Source organism: Astatotilapia calliptera, chromosome 17 (assembly GCF_964374335.1).
Source record: "Astatotilapia calliptera chromosome 17, fAstCal68.1, whole genome shotgun sequence".
In the NCBI taxonomy this organism is placed as follows: Eukaryota; Metazoa; Chordata; class Actinopteri; order Cichliformes; family Cichlidae; genus Astatotilapia; species Astatotilapia calliptera.
The window spans coordinates 29,181,275-29,201,443 of NC_137438.1; the positions used below are offsets into that span (position 1 = coordinate 29,181,275).

General features: G+C 40.9%; 1 protein-coding gene across 1 annotated transcript; it reads left to right on the plus strand.

Moving 5' to 3' along the window:
* Nucleotides 1-5,025: 5,025 nt before the first annotated feature.
* On the plus strand, nucleotides 5,026-19,215 carry st8sia1 (ST8 alpha-N-acetyl-neuraminide alpha-2,8-sialyltransferase 1). The gene is made up of 5 exons (XM_026148002.2): nucleotides 5,026-5,845; nucleotides 6,523-6,667; nucleotides 12,085-12,194; nucleotides 16,097-16,189; nucleotides 17,687-19,215. The coding sequence occupies exons 1-5, from the start codon at nucleotides 5,667-5,669 to the stop codon at nucleotides 18,165-18,167; spliced, it is 1,008 nt and encodes a 335-aa protein (XP_026003787.1). The 5' UTR covers nucleotides 5,026-5,666; the 3' UTR covers nucleotides 18,168-19,215.
* Nucleotides 19,216-20,169: the final 954 nt, after the last annotated feature.

A 20,169-nucleotide genomic window follows, 5' to 3' on the forward strand; every position in this document is an offset into this window, starting at 1 on the left:
AAGACAATGGGCAGCTTTTTATGTGGGGTTGATGGCGAGTGGACAGCAGATATAACGTCTGGTCCCAAGAATGTGCTGGCAAGAGACCAAGCACTAAATATCACCTCCCCTGACACTGACAACACAAGGAAAGTGTAATAATAAATCCGTAGCATTGCCTTAATGGTATTGTCTAGAGATCAGCATTTGAAATGTTATCATTTTTCCCAATTGGAATAATTGGAAAAATTCACAAGCTGATATATTAGTAACAAATATTGTCATTATTATAAGTTCTCATAAAAAGGACATTCGAAAGCTTGCCAATTCTTCTATGTTGGTGAAGCCAGTAGCTATATAACCTAAGCAATTACATCAATTCATTATAGCTAAAGAGATTCTCTCAGTAATAAATATGCTGTTTATGAGAAACCTAAAGCCTTTACTGGGGCTAGCCAATGCAGACAATCATACTCTAAGAATAGATCAGGCCTCTTCACCATTGTACTCTGCTTTTAACCGAGTTAGCTGTGTCAACACATGCGGTAAGGTTTACTGCAGGTACAGTGAAAAAACAGAGTTTAATTCATTTTTTTTTCTTTTTACAGACAGTTGCAAAGAATCTGGGGTTTTCTTATCCAAGGTCTTTACATGACTAAACGGTTTACAGACTCCAGAGAAATCTCTGTGCGTATGACTGTATGAGCTCAGGAACACTTCTAAAAGCTTTGTAGAAAGCAAAAATCACTGCAAGCACAAATGGTCAAGACCTTGTTAATGCTGGATACAGCTTTCAAAGCAACATGCTGTCCTTTAAAATTTTCAGGAAATGGAAACTGGAAGTTGGTAAAGACAGGAAAAATCTGCTGTGTGACAAGGCATGTAACAGCCATTCATTTCCTGGGGTGAAATGAGCATCTTGGTGTAGAAAAGTCAGAGTTTCAAAATATTTGTTGTTTCATTTTAGGGTCATTTTTCAGTGACATTTGAAAAAATGACAAATTCTTTCTGTGAGAATTACCAAAACAGTCAAAGAAATCCCAACAGTGCACACTCTTTAAATAAACTACATTAAAAAGCAAGGCAGTTGCTCAAAGCTGAAGAAGGCGCATATACAAAGATTTCAAAACACAAACATCTACTGTCAACAATTCTTTGGCACGACTTTACAAAGACTCCAGAGTATGAGCGCTAATCTTGACCTGAGCGCTGACTCTTCTTGCAAATCACTTAACCCCTGAGCATCAAGTTTCTAATCTTTCCAGTGGCTTATACTGGAATAAAACTGATGCAAGCGCTAAGGTGTTTTTGGTAAACTGAGCATTAGCTACAAAGGGCATCTTCATATAGAGCCACATGTTACATGGAACAGTCAATGCTCCTTTGCTCTCTTGAAGGCTTCTCACAGATTAGAAATCATTGTGAAAATTAGTGAGAATATCTGTCAGCTAAAAGATGAGCCTGTCAGACATGGTTCCTTCTGACCCTACTTGACTTCACTGTAACGCCATTATAGACCGACCACATAATACCATTCAAGTTTAGTATCGCGGATGAGTTTTGCATTCTGTGGCTTTAAGAGCAGTGCATTCAGCAGCTCTTAAGTTCAAGATAGAGTATTAAATATTCATTGCTAGAAATCTGAAGATTGCTTGCCAGTATTATTGTTCAGTTTGTTACATCTCAAACTTCTTTGTCTTTGCAATTTTTAAATTAAATCAATATATATCTTACGTCAGCTTGTATTTGAATCATTTTACCCCAATAATTTCCATTAAATTCATAGACAACATAACTCTAAGAGCTTGGGTTTTTTTGTGCCAGTAAATATTCTTATGGCATACACTACCAACTTATCTGTCATATTAGCAGTACACTGCTTTCAGCGGTGGGCAAGCTAAAGAGACAATACCTCAGTGTGTAACGAGTGTCAGTAAAAGGAAGAAGATGAAGGGGACAACAAATGTCCTGTCATATTTTTTTTCCAGTGATCCTCAGCAGGTGGGAGCGCTATTTCTGATGCAACCCAACTCCCTCCTGTCTTTGCACAGGCACACGGGCACCCAAAAAGAAAACTAGGCAGGCCTTGGTATCGGGGAACTGCTTGTAATGCACTTTCTACTGGTGCTGCTTTCACAAATAGGTCAGTTACTTTTGGGCTTAAAGGAAAGAACAAATGGAAAATTATTTTTTTGAATTTAAAGAAGATATTTAAAGTTATATTTTGCATTTGTTGTATTTGTCATATGTTCCATAGTCCACCTGAACCCATGGTCATGACATAACAAGTTAAGTTATCGTGTGTATTGTGTATCAAATGTACTACTTTTTAGGAAAAACAAAATGAAAGTAATTTTTTTTTCATTTACAGCCCTAAAGTACAACTTTGAGTTATTTTAATAATCATGTATTAAACTTGAGCATCAGAATGAGGGAATACCATTTAAGTGACTTTGACCGTGGTTATTGGCGCCAGATGGTCTGGTCTGACTATTTCAGAAACTGCTGATTTTCCCCACATGAACCTCTCTAGGGTTTCCAGAGGGTGCGTCAAAAACAGGCACATAAAAAAACAGGAAATGAAGAACAGTCCACTAGAAAAAAATGCTTTCTTAATACTAGATGTCAGAAGATAATGCGCAGACTTTTCAAGCCAAAATGACAGTACCTCAAATAACCGCTTGTTACAACCAAGGTATGCAGAAGAGCTTATCTGAAGGCACAAACACTTCAAACCTTGAAGCACATGGGCTACAGCAATAGAAAAACCACACTGTTGTCAGTTAGGAACACAAAACGGAGGGCACAGTTTACACAGTTTACATTGACCCCACCAAAACTGGTTAATAGAAGATTGGAAAAAATGTTTGAGTTTGTGGGGTCAGATTTTGACATAAACTGCATGCCAGTATGAAACCACCTGCCCTTTATCAATTGTTCAGACTGGAGGTGGAGATGTAATCGTCCTGGGACTTTGGGTGTGTTCGTGTCAAATGAGCATTATTTGAATGCCCCAGCCCTCCTGACTATTTTTGCTGACCATGCCTCCACAGTCACCAGATTTCGATCCAAAAGAACACCTTTGGGATGGCGTGGATGAGCAGGCTCACATCATGGACGTGTACGGCTCACGAATCTGCAGCAGTTGTGTGATGCTATCACATCACTTCCCTTATCAAGCTACACTCTGATAAGAAACATTTGTGAGGCTCTTTTTTCTTTCTTGTGTATTTTTAGTATCTTTTTTTAATATATAAGTGCCTTGTCTTGAGTTCCCTTATAAGTATCTCATAACTGGCAGGGTCAAAGAGGCATCCTGAGAGAAAGCACAGCTGGAAGCAAAGTTAAAAAATTCAAGTTACTGAAAATCTGGTATGCCTACGCCCACACACCGGATTATTCTGGGGGGGATAAAGCAGTTACATAGCGAAGGTTCACACAGGAGGTTATACTGCAGCTGCAGGTACAGTCCAACTCAAAAGAAAAATCCTGGGCACATGGCAAAAATGGGACTTTTTTGTTGTAAAGCAATCGTCTGAAGATGGTTAAGTCTGGATTAAAATGAGATCGCAAAGTGGCTTTAGTGTGGCGTTGAGGTGTGGTAATCTCACAGCTGCACCAGCGTCTCATGTGAAATCCTATTTCGCTTGTGCAGGAGATGTCCGGCAGGGGGCGACAGCGATTCACATCAGAGAAGATGCTTGCTTTTACGCGTCAGTCATTGACAAGTCAGCGGTAATACAGACGTGACTCTGAAGCAGGATCTTTAAAATAAAGACTCTCACTCAAGAAACTTGGAGAAATATGTTGAAATATGCTGTAAAAGAAAAGTCAAAAGATTTAAAAAAAAATGTACAGGTAATATTATAAACAGTCACTTGTCACAGTAGGAATCTAAATTACTTAGCAGAAGCCTTTCAGTGAATATTACAGTAGCATGTGGATGCTGTGCCTTTTACTTTATGAAATCAATCATCAAGATAGTGCCTAATAATCGAAAAATGTTTCAAGGCAAGTCCAAAGAAGAAAGCGCTGATGGTTAAACTTCGTACAGCAAACTTTGGAGTCGCACGCTCCGCTGAGGTTCCAGCTCCTTGAGATAAGAAGTCTTCTTTGGATTTTGATGTGTTTATCTGCTCTTTAAGCCAGAATGTTTAACATTAAGGTTGACAGCTAACATTTTAGTGTTAAAAGGACAGTACCTTCAGCTTCACCTTCTTATATGGGATTAGAATAGCATATTTTTCATGTAAAACTGATTAAGACCTGTAACTGCTATCATAACAGATACAAGATTACACAATATGCTCTAAGGCATGTGTTTTATGGCACTGCTTTATCGACACATTTGCAAATTTAAGATTTGAATTTATTCCCCCTTTTTTATTGACATTATGTGAGTGTGTTATATGGTCTGGCAGAATGCACTGCACGCCTAGAAGCATTATAATCTTATAATATTCCATGTGCTCCTCGGTTGCATGTTTGCACATAAAAACATCAAAAGCCTTTGCTCAGCATGCTCTACAGTACGGCATGCGTAAATATACTGTTAAATATTTAGTCAGGACTAAACCAAAGTTGATTTTGCTTTATATATTTGTAGATTTGTAGAGAGAGAAACGTGGCACTCCAACAGTAAGAAGATTTGTTGGAACATTTTAAAGGGCAAAAAGGAACTTCCAGCAAGAGGAGAAAATCTACTACAAAGGTTGCATTACAACGACAGAGGCCATAAAACCATTAAAAAGGGTTATGTGATTAACTTATATAACATCTACTGTTTGGGTTATCCCTAAATAAACATGACGTGCTGGAAGAGCTATTTATCCATGATTTTATCTATATGTTGTGTTAGAGCAGATACTTTAATAAAATAATTTCAATAAAATTCAAAGCTAAATTGTGTTCAGGTCCTTCTCAGCTTGCTAGGTGCAGGGGAAAAGTGGACAAGCGTGAGCCGTAAGGATCGCGTGTGCTTTTATTTTGAAAGCCGTTTTCCGTTGTCGCACGAGGTACTATTGGCATTGATGCGCCTCCGACTGCACAAGAAGCACTTTGTCTGAGGGGAAAGAGGTGAGGGAGGGGGCGGTGTCGATAGAAGAAAGACGGGGAGGTGGAGGGGAGCTGAGTCGGAATTAGCTGGTTAACTTGCACCGCAGACCCCCAGTCCAGGATCTGGGCGATAACGCGCGGTGATCGTGGTCGTGGGGGTCGAGAGAGATCCAGGTGGAAAGGAGTGGGACATACAGAATCGGGATGCAGCAGGACGCGGGGTTTGGAGGGAACACGCGTGCCTCCTCACGAACCGCGCGCTGTAATGGAGATGGTGATGCACCAAGAACAGAACAGCAGATTCCTGCAGAGCCACACACGCTGCCCCACAGCCCCGCGACCCAGCGCCAGCCGTTGCAGGGATAGACGCTGCTCGCTGTTGAAACCTCGCCAAGAAAAAAACGGATTTCCAAACTGATGCTCGAGCCAAACAACTGGATAACAGACTACCTTGCTCCTCCATTCATACCCCCACCGCGTCTGCGGGATGAGACGGGGATTCGGGACGAACAGAGAGACCTGCTTTGAAAAGACTGCGTTTCACACCACATGCTTCGCTCTGCTGGTGGTTTTGAGAAACAGATAAGAAAAAAAAAGAGAGGGATAGAAGGAAAATAAAATAAAAGGGAAAGATGTTTCTGCGATGCTACCGCGCCAAATTGTCGGCGTGGGCCGCTCTGTGCGTGCTGGTGCTTTGCTGGTTTTACGTTTTCCCTGTCTACAGACTGCCGAGCGATAAAGAAATAGTGGAGGAGGTGCTGAGGCAGGGGGAAGACTGGCAGAAGAACCAGACCGGCATCGATTTGTACAGGTTCGACTCAGAGCTCTGAATTTCCTTTAATAAGCTTCAAGCTGTGATTGGCAGTGTGTGCCCCCCCCCCCCCCCCCCCCCCCCCTTGGATTTAAGTGTGTTTCAAGAGAAGATGAAATGATTAATAATAATTTTAAGGCTTATTGCTGAATGTAACAGATTCCCAGGAAAAAATAGGCCTCTAATTTCAGTTTCAATTTCGTAATTAATACATGCTTTTAATATTTTGGTGCTTTAAGACCAACAATTATGACAAACAAAACCATAATTCTAAAGGGAGTAATTCTAGTGTATTACAGTAGTGTCTCAGCCATAAAGCTGACCACAGACAAAGCAAAAACAGAGCTCTGAGTGTGTTAGTTACACAGTAGCAGCTTTATTTATATCTTATTAAACATTCTCAGAGGCAAAGCTGCAGGGTAATCAGAGAAAGTGACCCCTGAAGAGCACGCCTGCTGGAGGATGTGATGCTCACTTGGAGCTGGGTTGTTTCTGTGGTTCTCTTTTAATGGAGCTATAAAGACCTTTTATAGGTTGATGACTTAGATTTGCTTGCTTCTTGGGAATTAACAGATGGGAGAAAAGGCAGTTTATTAGCTTGATGTAATGATGTAATATAGTTAAAGTATCTAATTTAGTTTAGTCACCAAAATTGGTGTTTCCTCCTTTCTCCACAGGAAGCTGCTGTCAGAATGCTGCGATCCGAAGCGGATGTTTGCAGTGACCAAGGAGAACTCCCCTGTGGGCAAAGTCCTGTGGTACGATGGCGAGTTTTACTACTCGCACACCGTCAACAACAACACGTACTCTCTCTTTGTACAGGTATACTGATAAGTAACGCTCTTATGTTTCTCAGAAAATAGTGCTGTGTGAGTTGCTGTGACGGTCAGTTCACATACGAGTCCTTCCTCTGGGTTTTATTGTGGGGTTTTGACTTTCCCACATCTAGAGATGCATGTTATTAAGACCGGCAGCTGTGTCTTTGAGATGTGACTGAGACCAAATAACTGAAAATTGATTTCTGTCCTACCCGGTGCATTACAGATGTGTTGTGGTGACTGTGTTAGTGTGAAATCTAGCTGATCCATAATGGAGGAGGGGAGAGGATTACAGGTCTACAGCTCTTAGTGTGGACAGGAGTCGATATGAAGATGTGACGGGATTAGTGGTTTGGGGCAACTTGAAAGCTGAAAAAGATAATACAGTTAGTTATTCCCTGCAATTTCCTTTTTAGCTTTTTTTTAAACATTAAAAAGGCTCCTGCTCTGACCTTTTATAACACTCAACTATATAAGTCTTGTTCTGGTTTTCTTTCTCCACTTAAGTCTAGGACAGTGTTGTTGCGACACTACTTAAAACTGGAAAGGGGCGCGGCTTCAAGGTCTTTCTTCTTTGCTCTATTTTCACTTAGGAAAAAAGGAAAGAGGGTTTTTTGTGTTCATGAGTAGAAACAGCAATGAAAGGGGAGCTATAGGTGTAAGTGCTGTTGCTGTGTTTACCGTATTGAGTTCTTTCTCTGAGGCTTTAGATCTGCAGTCAAATATCCTTCTTGGTACATGTGATGAATATTTTACCCTAATTTCCAGGCATGAGCTGTGCATGTTCTTTCATGAAGGACAGGGGGAGGTGAGTGTGAATAATTAAATAAAATGACCAACCTAGGCACTTGTGTGTGTTTGCATTTGCATTTAATTTATTGGTTTAAACATAGACTTACTGTCACCGGACACTTTATTAAGTACAGTTTGTTAGTACTAGCGTGAACTGCCTTAATTATTTGTGTATAATATATTTAACACGGTACAGGTAACATTCATCAGAGATTTCCATCCTTATTGACATGACAGTATCACACAGTTGCTGTATATTTATGTGCTGCACATCTATGACGAGATTCATCCAGTCCTCCACGTGCAGAGTGCTCTGATGCATTGAGATCTGGTGACTGTGGAGGATATTTCAGGACAGTGAACTTATTGTTATGTTCAAGAAGCCAGATTGTATTTTATTGAACTTTGTGAGAAGGTTCATCCTGCTGAAAGCGGCTATTAGAAGATGGATACACTATAGTCATAAAGGAATGGACATGGCCAGCAACAATACTTGGGTAGGGTGTGGCCGTAAATTATCCTCAGTTGATACAAAGGGGGCCTAGAGCGTGCCCATAAAACGTCCCTCACACCATTACGTCACCACAACCAGCCTAAAGTGATTTTGTTGCTACAAGCAAAATGAATTCATGCTTTCATGTTTATGCCTAATTCTGAGCCTGCCATAGTGTTGACATGCTTCACGGTCTGGTTTCAAATTGCAAAATAAAAACCACATTGATATCAAATCGTGCCGGAAGAATTGTGATCGTATCGTAGTGTTTCTGGGGATTCCCACCTTTAGTACATGAGCAATTGTGAATTACTCAAACCAGCTTTTCTGACACCAACAACCATGCCATGTTTAAAGACACTTAAGTCACCCTATTTCACTATTTAGTTTGACCAATGAGTTGTTGTCATGCGATTGTCTGATTAGATATTTGTGTTCACAAGTAGTTGGCTGTACTACATGCTGCAACAATGCGATTTCATTGCAGATAAATCACTTGCAAATGTAAAAGAAAATGTTGAGCTAAAGAGAGAGATATCATCTGCGCATAGCAGTAGATTGCATACTTCACCTCTCCTATTTCCTGTTTAGCAGAATCTATGCATCTTTGCTCCACATAATCCTCTAAAATCAGACTACATTGCTTTATCCAAATTAAATCTGGCACTGTGATTTCATTTGTGGAGATGAACCTGCAGCTGTTTACACAACCAATTACAGGAAAGATTTCTTAAGCAACAGTGGCACAGAAAGACAGGATCCTGTTTTTCAAATATAGATATGCTGGTTTTCTTTTTTTTTTTTAGATGATGGCAAAATAAATGTATGTGTTTTGGACAAATCAAGCAGTTTGCAAGACCTCGCCTTTTGTTTTGGTGATGTGTCGGCTATAATCCAAATCACTGTTTATTTTTTATTTTTTTTTAATTCTAATGGAACTATATACCTTGGTTTTGAGATTTCCAAAACAGCCCCGTTTTCAATTAAGTATACTGGGAGCGTTGCTTTGTTTCTTACATTGAGAGCAGGAGTCTCAATCTCAGATGAGCTGGGGTCGTTTCATTGGAGGCCCACGGTAGTGTTCGAAGACTACAAAAAAAACCCCCACAACGCTGAGTTTTACACAGTTCAGTCTCATAGGCTGTTGTGATGAGCTGTCCGGGATCCTGTAGATCTAGGTTCAGGATTTTTAGCTCCTGTGTCATGTCTAAAAGGAATGCCAAATCCATTATCCATTTTGGATCATTGATCTCAGGAACATCCAGTCTTCCAATTTCCATGAAACGCTTGAAATACATCACTTCAGCTCTTAACTTAAAAAAATCTTTTTAACACGTTTCCCCTGCTGAGCCAACGCACTTCTTTAAATTGCAGTACATACAGTGCCTTAGTTTGTTCTCAAAATGCTCAGAATTGGCAGTGTTTTTACACATTTCAGGAGAACAGACGTGGTATGTTTACATGTCGAGCATTTGCTGCATGTTGATGTATAATGCAGTGCAGAACCACTGTTGGATCTCCATTTTCCTTCTCTACGTTTCTCAGTACCAGTGCCAATGCCAGTGGTAATGCACTTCATACCAAGTCACTCAATAATAATAGCTCTTTTTTCAGGACATAGGAGACCAGCAACTCACAACATGCAAAGAGAGCAAAAAAAAATCTAAAATGAGGTTTTCAGCTGATATTCTTTAGATGTACAGATAGTGTGTTAGAGTCTTATTACAGGCAAAGATGATGGAGTAGTTTATGACATTTTCTGCAATGTATATTGTGTATATGTATGTATATTAAACCAGTTTTCCACTTCATGTACTTGTTAGTCGACATGTGTGGCAGACAGTGCTCAGAACACTGTAAACAGTGGAGCTGAACATTATTTCTATTAGAAAACAGTGCGATAAGGTAACACGGTGGGTTTTGTGTTTTTAAGTGAACTGACTCTATAGTGACTGTTTTGCCCAACATTTCTTTTATTCCAAGTGTGTTTTTCTGACTAAATACTATGATTAGGTCTTTATATTCTATGTGTCATCTTTTCATTTCCCTGCTCCTCTCTAGAGCCATGTCCTTGTGTCCATTGCATATTTTTATGGGGACCGTTTCACTTCCTTAAACCTATATTGTGGCTAGTTATGGTTCCCAGTAAAAAGACAACTGATAGTTTGGTGGGATGTACTGTGCTCAAATTCAAACACACAAGCACTCCCTTCTTCTCAACTCCCATTGCTGTGATTGCAGGTCTGAATGCCGACAAGCAGCCACGCTGCACCAAGCTGGCAGCAGCTACAGTATCTGGGCATGTGCCAGGGAATGTGCCAATTAGGGCTTTGACAGTTAATTGCTGGTTAGTTCAGTGACTGAAACAGAGCATATATACATACAGCTCAGTGAACTGAGCAGTAGAGTCCTATAATCTTTTTTTTATGTTTACTTAGTGATGTCTTTCCTTTTCTCTAGACCTTTGACAGCGTATGGAGCACAACTGACTGAGTGAAAAATCTTATATGCACATTATAACACCAAAAAATAGAACAGAAGTCCAACACTAACTACTTAAACATGTTTTCTCTTTTATATCATGTTAAATTTGTCTTTTCAGTCAGTTGGATAAATCAGGTCAACTTAACAAGCCAAAGAAAAGATATGTCCACGTATTAGTAAAAGATTTGGTTTAATGTAAGTAGTTGGTGCTGTTGCTAAAGAAACAAGTGTCTTCCTTTAGAGCTTTACAGCTTTAGCTTGTTTTTCTGGTTCCTGTCCTCTTCTTGGTTTGCTGTTAAAGGTCTAAAAGAGACTCTTAAGGGCAAAGAGTCTGTGTTTGCGTCTCTATACGTGTGTGTGTGTGTGTGTGTGTGTGTGTGTGTGTGTGTGTGTGTGTGTGTGTGTGTGTGTGTGTGTGTGTGTGTGTGTGTGTGTGCCTCAAGCGGGTGCACTCTGAGGGGAATAATGAGAACAATTGTTTCCACTGTCTCGCTTAATCCATTCCCTTGAGTTAAATGCAGTCAATGCACAAAGAGAGGACATTTCTTTTGGGTGGTGTTTCAGTGTCTTCTGCAGCAGCTTTAATCCTGTCCTTAATAAGTTTTCAGCTGTGGTGATGGTAAGATAATGATTCACTGCAACAAAATTGATTACTGGTAGTGACTGGTAATTGTTGTTGTCACTTCCTTGTTGGTTGTTTATTTCAAATGGACTACAGTAAAGTGGAAAACGGAAGATTTTAAAGTAGAAATTTTGGGGGGGGGGGGGGACATGGACACCATATCCTCTAGATTAAAAAGGAGAGGGGCTGTGAGGTGTATTGTCAGCGCTCACCTAAAAAGTCTGCATCTCTGTTGATATGGAGGTGCTTTAGTGGAAATGGTTCCCTGGAAAAGGCACCAGCAATGTTGAAAGGTATATACAGGTTAGAGCAGTGCTCTCCATCAACTGGAATATTGGTGATGTGATCCTTGGCTGCTCCAGTCTGCATGCCAAGATACTGATTCATAATTTGATCTGTGATGCATTTATCAGAAAGTAGGAATATGTGTGCGTGTTAGAAAGCACTTAGACGTAGACAAAAGTGCTTATGTGAATGGCTGAATGAGTGAATGAGGCATGTTGTGTAAAGCAGCGGACCCCAACCCCCAGGTTGTTTGGTACTGGGCCGCAAGAGTTGAGGCTGGGGTGCGAAATTCATGGTTTATTGGTTTCAATGTGCTGTACATATAGAGATGCTTTTTGGCATACTGTAGTTGTAACACGTGATTATTGAGTTACTGTTGCTGTCATATCAGCTTAAAATCTGGCCATTATCGTTGGATCTCTGGCATCAACAAGGCATTTTCGCTGAGAACTCCTGTCATGCAGTGGTTGTATGGAAAAATCTCCATAGATCAGCAGTTTCTGAAATTCTCTTGCACCAACAACCATGCCACGTTTAAAGTCCTGGATAATACACAGAAACTGTGTATGATCCATCTCTATTACATCAGCCTGCCTCAACTCTTCTTATCACTTTGCTGGTTTTGTCGGTCAGCACCCGGGGGCTATAAAGGCACATTAGCACTAGGCCCGGGGTGTTACATCATGTGTTTAGGAGCTAGTGGCTGTGTGCATTCTAACAAAGCTTAATGTTGTCTCCTGTGCAGGAAAACCCTTTGCAGCTTCCCCTGAAGAAGTGTGCGGTGGTGGGCAATGGCGGCATTCTCAGACACAGCAAGTGTGGCAGGGATATCGACCAGGCCGACTTTGTTATGAGGTAAGAAACAAAAAACACTCCAAATTTGAATCAGCAGTTCCCCAGAGACCTGCTAGATACCATCAGTGATTATAAGAGCTGGTGTCGATTTCAACAAAGAAGGAAGAACAGAGACAGAAAAATGGGCCACAGTGAGGATGAGAAAGAAAAGAGGTTAAGCAGAAAAAAAACATCTGATGGGGTATGTCAGATATTTATCTTCTGTTGTGTTATACTAGGACTATCGATTGTATTTTATAAACAAGCTGATTGTCTTGGCATTTTTAAAAAGTAATCAAAGACTTGAGACTGAGGAGGAGACCAGGGGGGGAAAGGTACATTTTCATCAGTTATAAGGGCAGTAGAAGTTCAAGTTGAAGAACTAATGTACCATCAACAGTCAACAGACCTCGTGCATGCAGAAAAATGCATGACATATGCATTTCAACTAAAGGATGACCTTTGAGAGCGCCAAGAAATAGTGAATACTTCTGGATAAACACTTGATACAAGCTGCATTTGCACAAACGTCTTTTAATTCGTGGTAACTGACGTATTCTGGCTAGGTATGTGTCAGTCTAAACACAAAGCACAGCTGATTGTCCGCCTCGAGAAAACACAACAGAGCATTTTTTTGCTTTGAGCGACAGTGAAGTGAAACTGTTTCTGTCTTATGTTTAAATTAGGTTTTCTGTATAATGTTGAGTATGTGTTTTTTGTCTGTGTGGTTAGTGGTTATCTTTTGAGTCACCTTCTAAATTTACTTTGACTGTTGGCCCTATTCCAGGAAGAAGGTTTAGGTAACAGCTGTATGTCTGTTGAGCTGTCTGTTAGCTTTGAGTTTTCTCTTCCAGAAAGAGAGTTAACTTAAAGGTACAGTAAGCATTTTTGAGTTTAATTAATAGAAAAAAAATACTCTACTCATAAATATTCATTGATCCATTGTGCAATTACATCTTCCAACAAATCATGTATTTGCATAAACTTAGATTTCTGTCCATTAAAAATAATAGGAGCGTCCCCCGATTTGTGGAAGCCACCATGTTGCCCCACCGTTTTGATTGCTGTGGCGAAGATGAACATCACTGTTCCACCTAATTGCATTTTATTTCTGTGTCTAGAAACCAGCCACATACATTTTACTCTCAACAAGCAGCGGGTGCTGTAACGCAGTCAGTTCTTCTTTTACTCTTTTACTCTTATTCTGTTTTGTGGATCACAAGGTTTAAAACTACTTATAAACACACACACACAAAGTAACTCTCCCAGAGTGCCAATTTCGGGTCACTTTTGCTGGTCCAAGCCCGGGTAAAGGAGCAGGGCTGGAATTGTGACATTAAAAAAAACAATAATTGCTAAAAGAAATTTAATTTATAGTTCTAAATAAATTCTAAATGCATTTAGGACGTTTTTTACTCACTTTATATCTCTTCCACGATGTTATTTCTCTCTCCAACAACATAGGTTACAATTAGATTAGCATGACCAATTATGCAAATTAGGTGATGACGTCTTTTAGCGACTTCTAGCGACTTTTAGGACAGCCAATAGCGATTTTCCTTACTGAGGAGTTGGCAACACTGATCATGATCTCTTTGTCATTATGCCTCTTCCTGCTCCAGCTCTGCTCTTTCTTTCTTCGTCATTTCCACTTCACTTTGTTCTTCCTATCCGCAAGTCCTGTCAGGTCTGAGCCAGTTACCAGAGTAACAGACATTTTCTTCCATAAACTCGCTTTCTCTCTGACTAAATTTCCTTCCTCATTAAGTTGCTGTCACAGTGCATAATACTAGAGTGAATAAACAGAGTGAATTAATTTAATTTACCACATTTTCCGCACTATAAAGCGCACTTAAAATCCTTACATTTTCTCAAAAATCAACACTGCGCCTTATAATTGGTGTGCCTTATGTATGAATTCTACTTGTGCTTACTGGCCTCAAACAGATTTTATGTGGTACACGGCACTCAAAAATCTGTCAAAAAATGTTTTAGTACAACTTTGGTAAGCTACAAAGCCGCTCCACTTGATGGATAGTCAGGAGTCCTGCGGAGTAATCTGTGTCCAAACCTCCGTCTGCTTCAGGTCCCAGAGCCAAATGAACACTGCGGCATCACTGAGAGTTAAAAACTGTCTAAATTCGTTCATTTATAATAAAATGATCAGCGTTGCTGCTTTACCAGGTGTGAATTGAGTTTAACATCCAGGCATGAAAACGGAATTTATTAAATTTAATGGAGTTAGAAGTTAGCAGGAAGTTAGCTCGCTAGTTTCTACCTAAACATGATATAGCATGTTCTGACTGAGAGATTTCTGAAAAAATTAAAACATACAGCTCTGCTATCACTTCCAACATAAATGAAGACAGAAAACTAAACAACAGTGATGTTTGCAGGGTTACTGAAGTTGCACTAGCTGGTATATAATGATGTGCTACGTGATCGCTAGTGATACAGCTATGTTAGCATAATGCTAACTTTTTTCCACTCGATAAAAATTAAACGGACCATTAAACGGACCAAACTTCAGTCAGGAGAACAACTGAGATAATCTACCCACAATATGAGGTTAGTCATTAATATACTGCAACAACATGGAGCAGCTGCAACAGAATTCAACATTAATGAATCAATGGTACGGAAGTGGAGGAAGCAAGAAGAATGAGTTCAGTAAAGTTTGACTTATCTGACTGTTTTGTTTTGCTTAATGTGCCTTATAATCTGGTGCGCCTTATGTATGAAAACAGACCCGTTTAACGACAGTGCGCCTTATAATCCAGTGCGACTTCTGGTCCGAAAAATTTTAGTGAATTAAGTTTATGTTTTTACACATGCTTAAATCCTACTTAGACATTTGTTATTTTACCCCCTTAACCATCACCGCTTTATAATCAGTTGTCAATGTGAGAACGAAGACAGTGATTATGGTACATTTCTTATCAACTCAGGAAAAAACCTGGAAAAACTGGTCTCCATTTATTTAACTCTGTGACTCTGGGGACAGCACAGAAACATTAACTTATTTCTCTGGAAAAAATGTTGATATACTTTAGCAATCATTATTTAACTCTGTATAAAGCTTACGGCAGATAACACACTGATCAACAATCTGTCATTTGCCATACTGGATATCATTCACGTTGATTTAAAAAAGATAAGGCTGTCACAGTTGGGATCTTGGGGGTGAATATGTGAAATAAATCGAGTCGAATTGAGTTCAAGAATCTAAAACAGAACTAAATATGTAAGTGTTAAATTCAGCCTCTAGACACCCTGTGTTCTGAACATTTCACGGTGACAGTTGGTCACAGGCTGAGATGCAGTCGTTAAATTATGTAAACATATAGTGTCTGACATTCAGATTTAATGCGACATGACCATTCAAACAGCAGTCGCTTTCTAAAACATCAGAAATTTATTGGATTCAGTACCACATACGAAAGTGACCTAGGTCAGATTTGAAAATATCTGATTTTTTCTTTTCAAACTGTCATATCATAATCGGATATGGGTCGCATAGGGTCAAAAAGGTCAGATTTGATGCGCTTTCGCCTGCAGTGTGAACGTAGTCAAAGTGACTCTCTAAAAAATTAAGTTTGGTAATAGGTGACCACAGAAAGTATAGTGTTTGTGATCATGAGCGGATCAAGCAATTTGAAATGACTCCTTTTTCCCTTCCTGTTTATTAAAAAAAATCTCATAGCCTATAGTGACCACATTGTTATTCCTCGGTCCACTGGATTAAAATGGATGCTCTGCTCTTTATTTACCTGTTGCTATGGTGAATCTCAGTATTAGAGCTCCATTAATGATGGTTTTCTTTCTCTACTCACGCATGCACTTAACTTGGGCTAAACATGTTCAGAGCTGATCTGCCGTTGTCCAACTGAAAACTCAGACTCGTGTTTGTTCTGTTTATTTAGGTGTAACCTTCCACCGATCTCAAAGGAATATGCGGAGGATGTGGGCACAAAGACACATCTGGTTACAGCCAACCCAAGCATCATAGAGAAAAGGTAAACAAGTTGGAAACTGCACCACTGTCGCAAACACTAAGCAAATGTACATTTGTCACTTGACCAGAAACACTCAAAGTCAAAGTCAGCTTTATTGTCAAAGACCATATGTACAGTCTTACACAGGAATTTGCTCCCATGGCCCTCAGTGTACGCTAAAAATATAAAGACAAAAAAGGAAAAATAATAATAATAAAATAAAATAAAAGTCTTATGTAAAACACAATACAATACTATACAATTATTTAAACAGCAGTGTCCAAGACAATCATAGTGATTGTGGGCAAGTTCGTCTGGGGCAGTCAGTGAAATGGCAATGGTGGTGGGTCAGAGTTTGTATGTTTGGGGGGGGGGGTTGGAAAGCATGTTAGCCGGTTGAGTTGAATGGCGCTGTCGGGAATGTTATTGTTAAGCCAAGTTTCCACAAAGACGAAGACACAACACTCTCTCACTGACTTCAAGGTGGACCGAAGTAAGTGTACATGATCCAGCCTGTTGTCCAGGGAGCGCATGTTGAACAGTGCAATAGTGGGAATAGCGGGTTTGTGTGGATTAGCCGCTAGCCTGCTCCAGATGCCTCAGCCCTTACCCCTCTTTTGTCTCCTCTCGCACCGCCTGAGACGTTTCCACTGTAGGTGAGGTCTTGTGGCAGGGGTTGCTAATGGTAGATGCCCCGACGTTTCCACTGTGGGCAAGGTGTAGTAGCAGGGGTCGCCGATGGTAGATGCCTCCGAAGCTGCAGTTCGTCAGTGTGGTTCGTAGCTCTTCTGTGATTAAAAAGTTAGTGGATTTGCTTCTCTTATTTTGAGAAGGAGCTCACGACTATATCAGTGTTGTGAAAAACAAGAAAAAGAGCAAAACAAAGACAGGAACACTGTTTTCCGCACCGCCATCTTGGATCATCACACAGATTGTAGATGGGGGCAGGAAAGCATCCGTCTGAGGACACAGGCACAGACAGATGGAAAAGACTAATGGACTGAGTTGTGGAATGAATGTGAAGGCATGAGATATGCAAGAGTTTACATATGGGTTTTGCAGAAGACACAAATTATAGCTGTAATATGCATAAGACAAGAACAACTCAGCCCAGAGCTACTAAACAATAAGTAGAATATTTGCAGAAGCAACACTAGGCATTGTAATCAGGGTTTAAAGAAACATAAAAGACATCATAATAAATAATAACTTGTAATAGCAGTAGTAATACAAAGCCTTTTCTTTTCTTTGTCACATTGTCTGTTTACTCGAAGCTGTTAAATGTTTGTTAAATGTTAAATTGCTGAAAAGTGGTCACGAGTGTTAGTCTAATAGGCCATTGTAGTTTATAGATTTATTGCACCAGCATAGCAAGGTCATTTCCTTTAACAACTGGCAGAAAGAGAAAGCAACTGAAGAAAGCAATCTTTAGTTTGGAGAGAAGTCACCAGGTTAGCGATCACTCTAAAGTATACAGTTATGCAGTCATCTTTTTATCTATCTTTCTCTCTTACTCAGATTTCAGAGCCTTCTGTGGTCAAGAAAATATTTTGTGGATAGTATGAAGGTCTATGGCTCGAGCTACATCTACATGCCTGCGTTTTCCATGAGGCCTGGCACAGACCCATCACTGCGGGCATATTACACACTGGCAGATTCCTCCTCCAACCTCACCATGCTTTTTGCCAACCCTGAATTCCTACGCACAGTGGGTAAATTTTGGAAATCCCACGGTGTGCACGCCAGGCGCCTATCCACAGGGCTCTTCCTGGTGAGCTTAGCCCTAGGACTGTGTGAGGAAGTCACAACCTACGGCTTCTGGCCGTTTTCCGTCGACCTGGATCAGCGACCGGTCAGCCACCATTACTACGACAACATCCTGCCCTATAAATGGTTCCATGCCATGCCTGAGGAGTTTGTCCAGCTTTGGCATCTGCACAAAAGCGGCACGCTTCGTGTGAGGGTGGGACGTTGCGCCCCTCAGGAAGGAGGAAGTTAGAGCACCTTGAAAAGTGAAGCGATTGCACACAGCTCCATCTGTCTCCCTACGCATTCCTGCTGTAAACCCCCAATCCCCACCCCCACCCTAGCCCAGCTGATCCCTAATTACTATGAGAATGTCCTCCACCCATATGAGCCACACTAGGGAAAAAGGAACACAGTGACACATGCAGGCACGCACTCACACAGCATAACATATTTACACATTCCTGAAACTAGCCATATCTACCTGTGTTTCTGAAATTGTGTATGTGTGCATGGTTGAGTGTCTGTATGGAAAGCATCATCTGGGACTAATACATGTGAAAGTATGGGAGTGGATGGTTGGGGGATGGATTTTGTGCACTGACTGTGTGTAACTGACAGAAGGGGCAGCTGGAGCACATTCCCCTCTGGGACTTTGTTAATCAAGAATAAAAGAAGTGGAGGGCGGAAAGGGGGACAAATAAGACTAAAAGACTAGAGATAATGGTAGTTCCTAGTAACTTGAATAGAAGCTAAATTTAATAGAGGAAGGGAAAAAAGGTAAACTTTGAAGTTGAGTCATTAAAAGCCATCGGCCAAGATTTTAAATAGTCTAAAAATTTTACGTTTGAACCTGGACCTCTCTTCCACTGAAGATTACCAAATTCAGTTTCCGTCTTAGCTTCACTTGCTGTCATCTGCATTTTATCCTCGTCAAGCTACATCTTTTAGCTTGTTGCTGCTAAGGATGTAAGCTTTATCTAATAACGAAAACTCAATTGAGTGCTGAGGTGAATAAGATGACTCTTGATACATATTCATACTTCAGAGTATGCTGGATTAAAATAGGTGCTCTGCTGTTTATGTCCCTGTTGCCAGGATAGATCATGGTATCATTAGCTTGATCAAGGAGGGCTTTTTTTTCCACCACTCACATACATGCCTAACTCAGGGTGAACATGCTCCGAGTTGACTGAACTAAGTGTTATCATCCTTTCTAGAGCCAAGAACGGAGTTTCCCATCTTTTATTTAATCAGTTAGACTCAGTGTTTGATGAATCTGTCTTCTAGAACAGGACCAAGGGGAACATGGGAAAAAACTAGAAGTCACACACACATATACACTAGGGGTGCAACGATACTCATATCGATATTGAACCGTTCGATACAGTGCTTTTGGTTCAGTACGCATATGTATCAAACAATACATCCATCCATCCATTCGCTTCCACTTATCGTTTTCAGGGTCGCGGGGGGCGCTGGAGCCTATCCCAGCTGTCATAGGGCGAAAGGCGGGGTACACGCTGGACAGGTCGCCAGTCTGTCGCAGGGCTAACACATAGGGACAGACAACCATTCACACTCACATTCACTCGCACATTCACACCTAGTGGCAATTTGGATTATCCAATTAACCTATCCTCACAAGCTGCATGTCTTTGGATGGTGGGAGGAAGCCGGAGTACCCGGAGAGAACGCACGCAAACACGGGGAGAACATGCAAACTCCACACAGAAAGACCCCGGCCTGATGGTGGAATTGAACTCAGGACCTTCTTGCTGTGCGGCAACAGTGCTAACCACCGTGCCACCGATGCTGTCTGTGTTGAGCGCTCAGTGGATCTGCGTTCGACTACTCCGCCTAGGCTGCACTGTGGAGTGCAGATCCACTGAGCGCAGCGCAAGACAGAAGCTAAGCTCGTTGCAACATGGCAACCGCCTCAACGCTACCTGAAATTGAAGCTCCCTCACGCTCATTCAGATCTGGCGTTTGGTACTATCTTGGTTTTCATGTGAAGTATGACCCTGATGGTAAGCGCGTCATGGACAAAAGTAAAACAGTATGTCGGATGTGCCACGCAATGCTCAATTTGTGGGAACTAGTGCGTTAGCACAGTTAGCTTGTTAACGTGTTGACGCCGTCCAGCCCCACACACGGGCGATCTGCAGTAACACGTTAACGGAGATTTGCCGTGTTATGGCGTTAATGTCATTTTAACGAGATTAACGCTGACAGCACTAGTGGGAACACAACAA

Excerpts from the sequence above, each read along its gene's own strand:
- st8sia1 (XM_026148002.2), top strand. The coding sequence starts at position 5,667 with ATGTTTCTGCGATGCTACCGCGCCAAATTGTCGGCGTGGGCCGCTCTG. Across the intron at positions 12,195-16,096 it reads CAGGCCGACTTTGTTATGAG|GTGTAACCTTCCACCGATCT; the intron begins GTAAGAAACAAA and ends CTGTTTATTTAG. Across the intron at positions 16,190-17,686 it reads CCAAGCATCATAGAGAAAAG|ATTTCAGAGCCTTCTGTGGT; the intron begins GTAAACAAGTTG and ends TCTCTTACTCAG.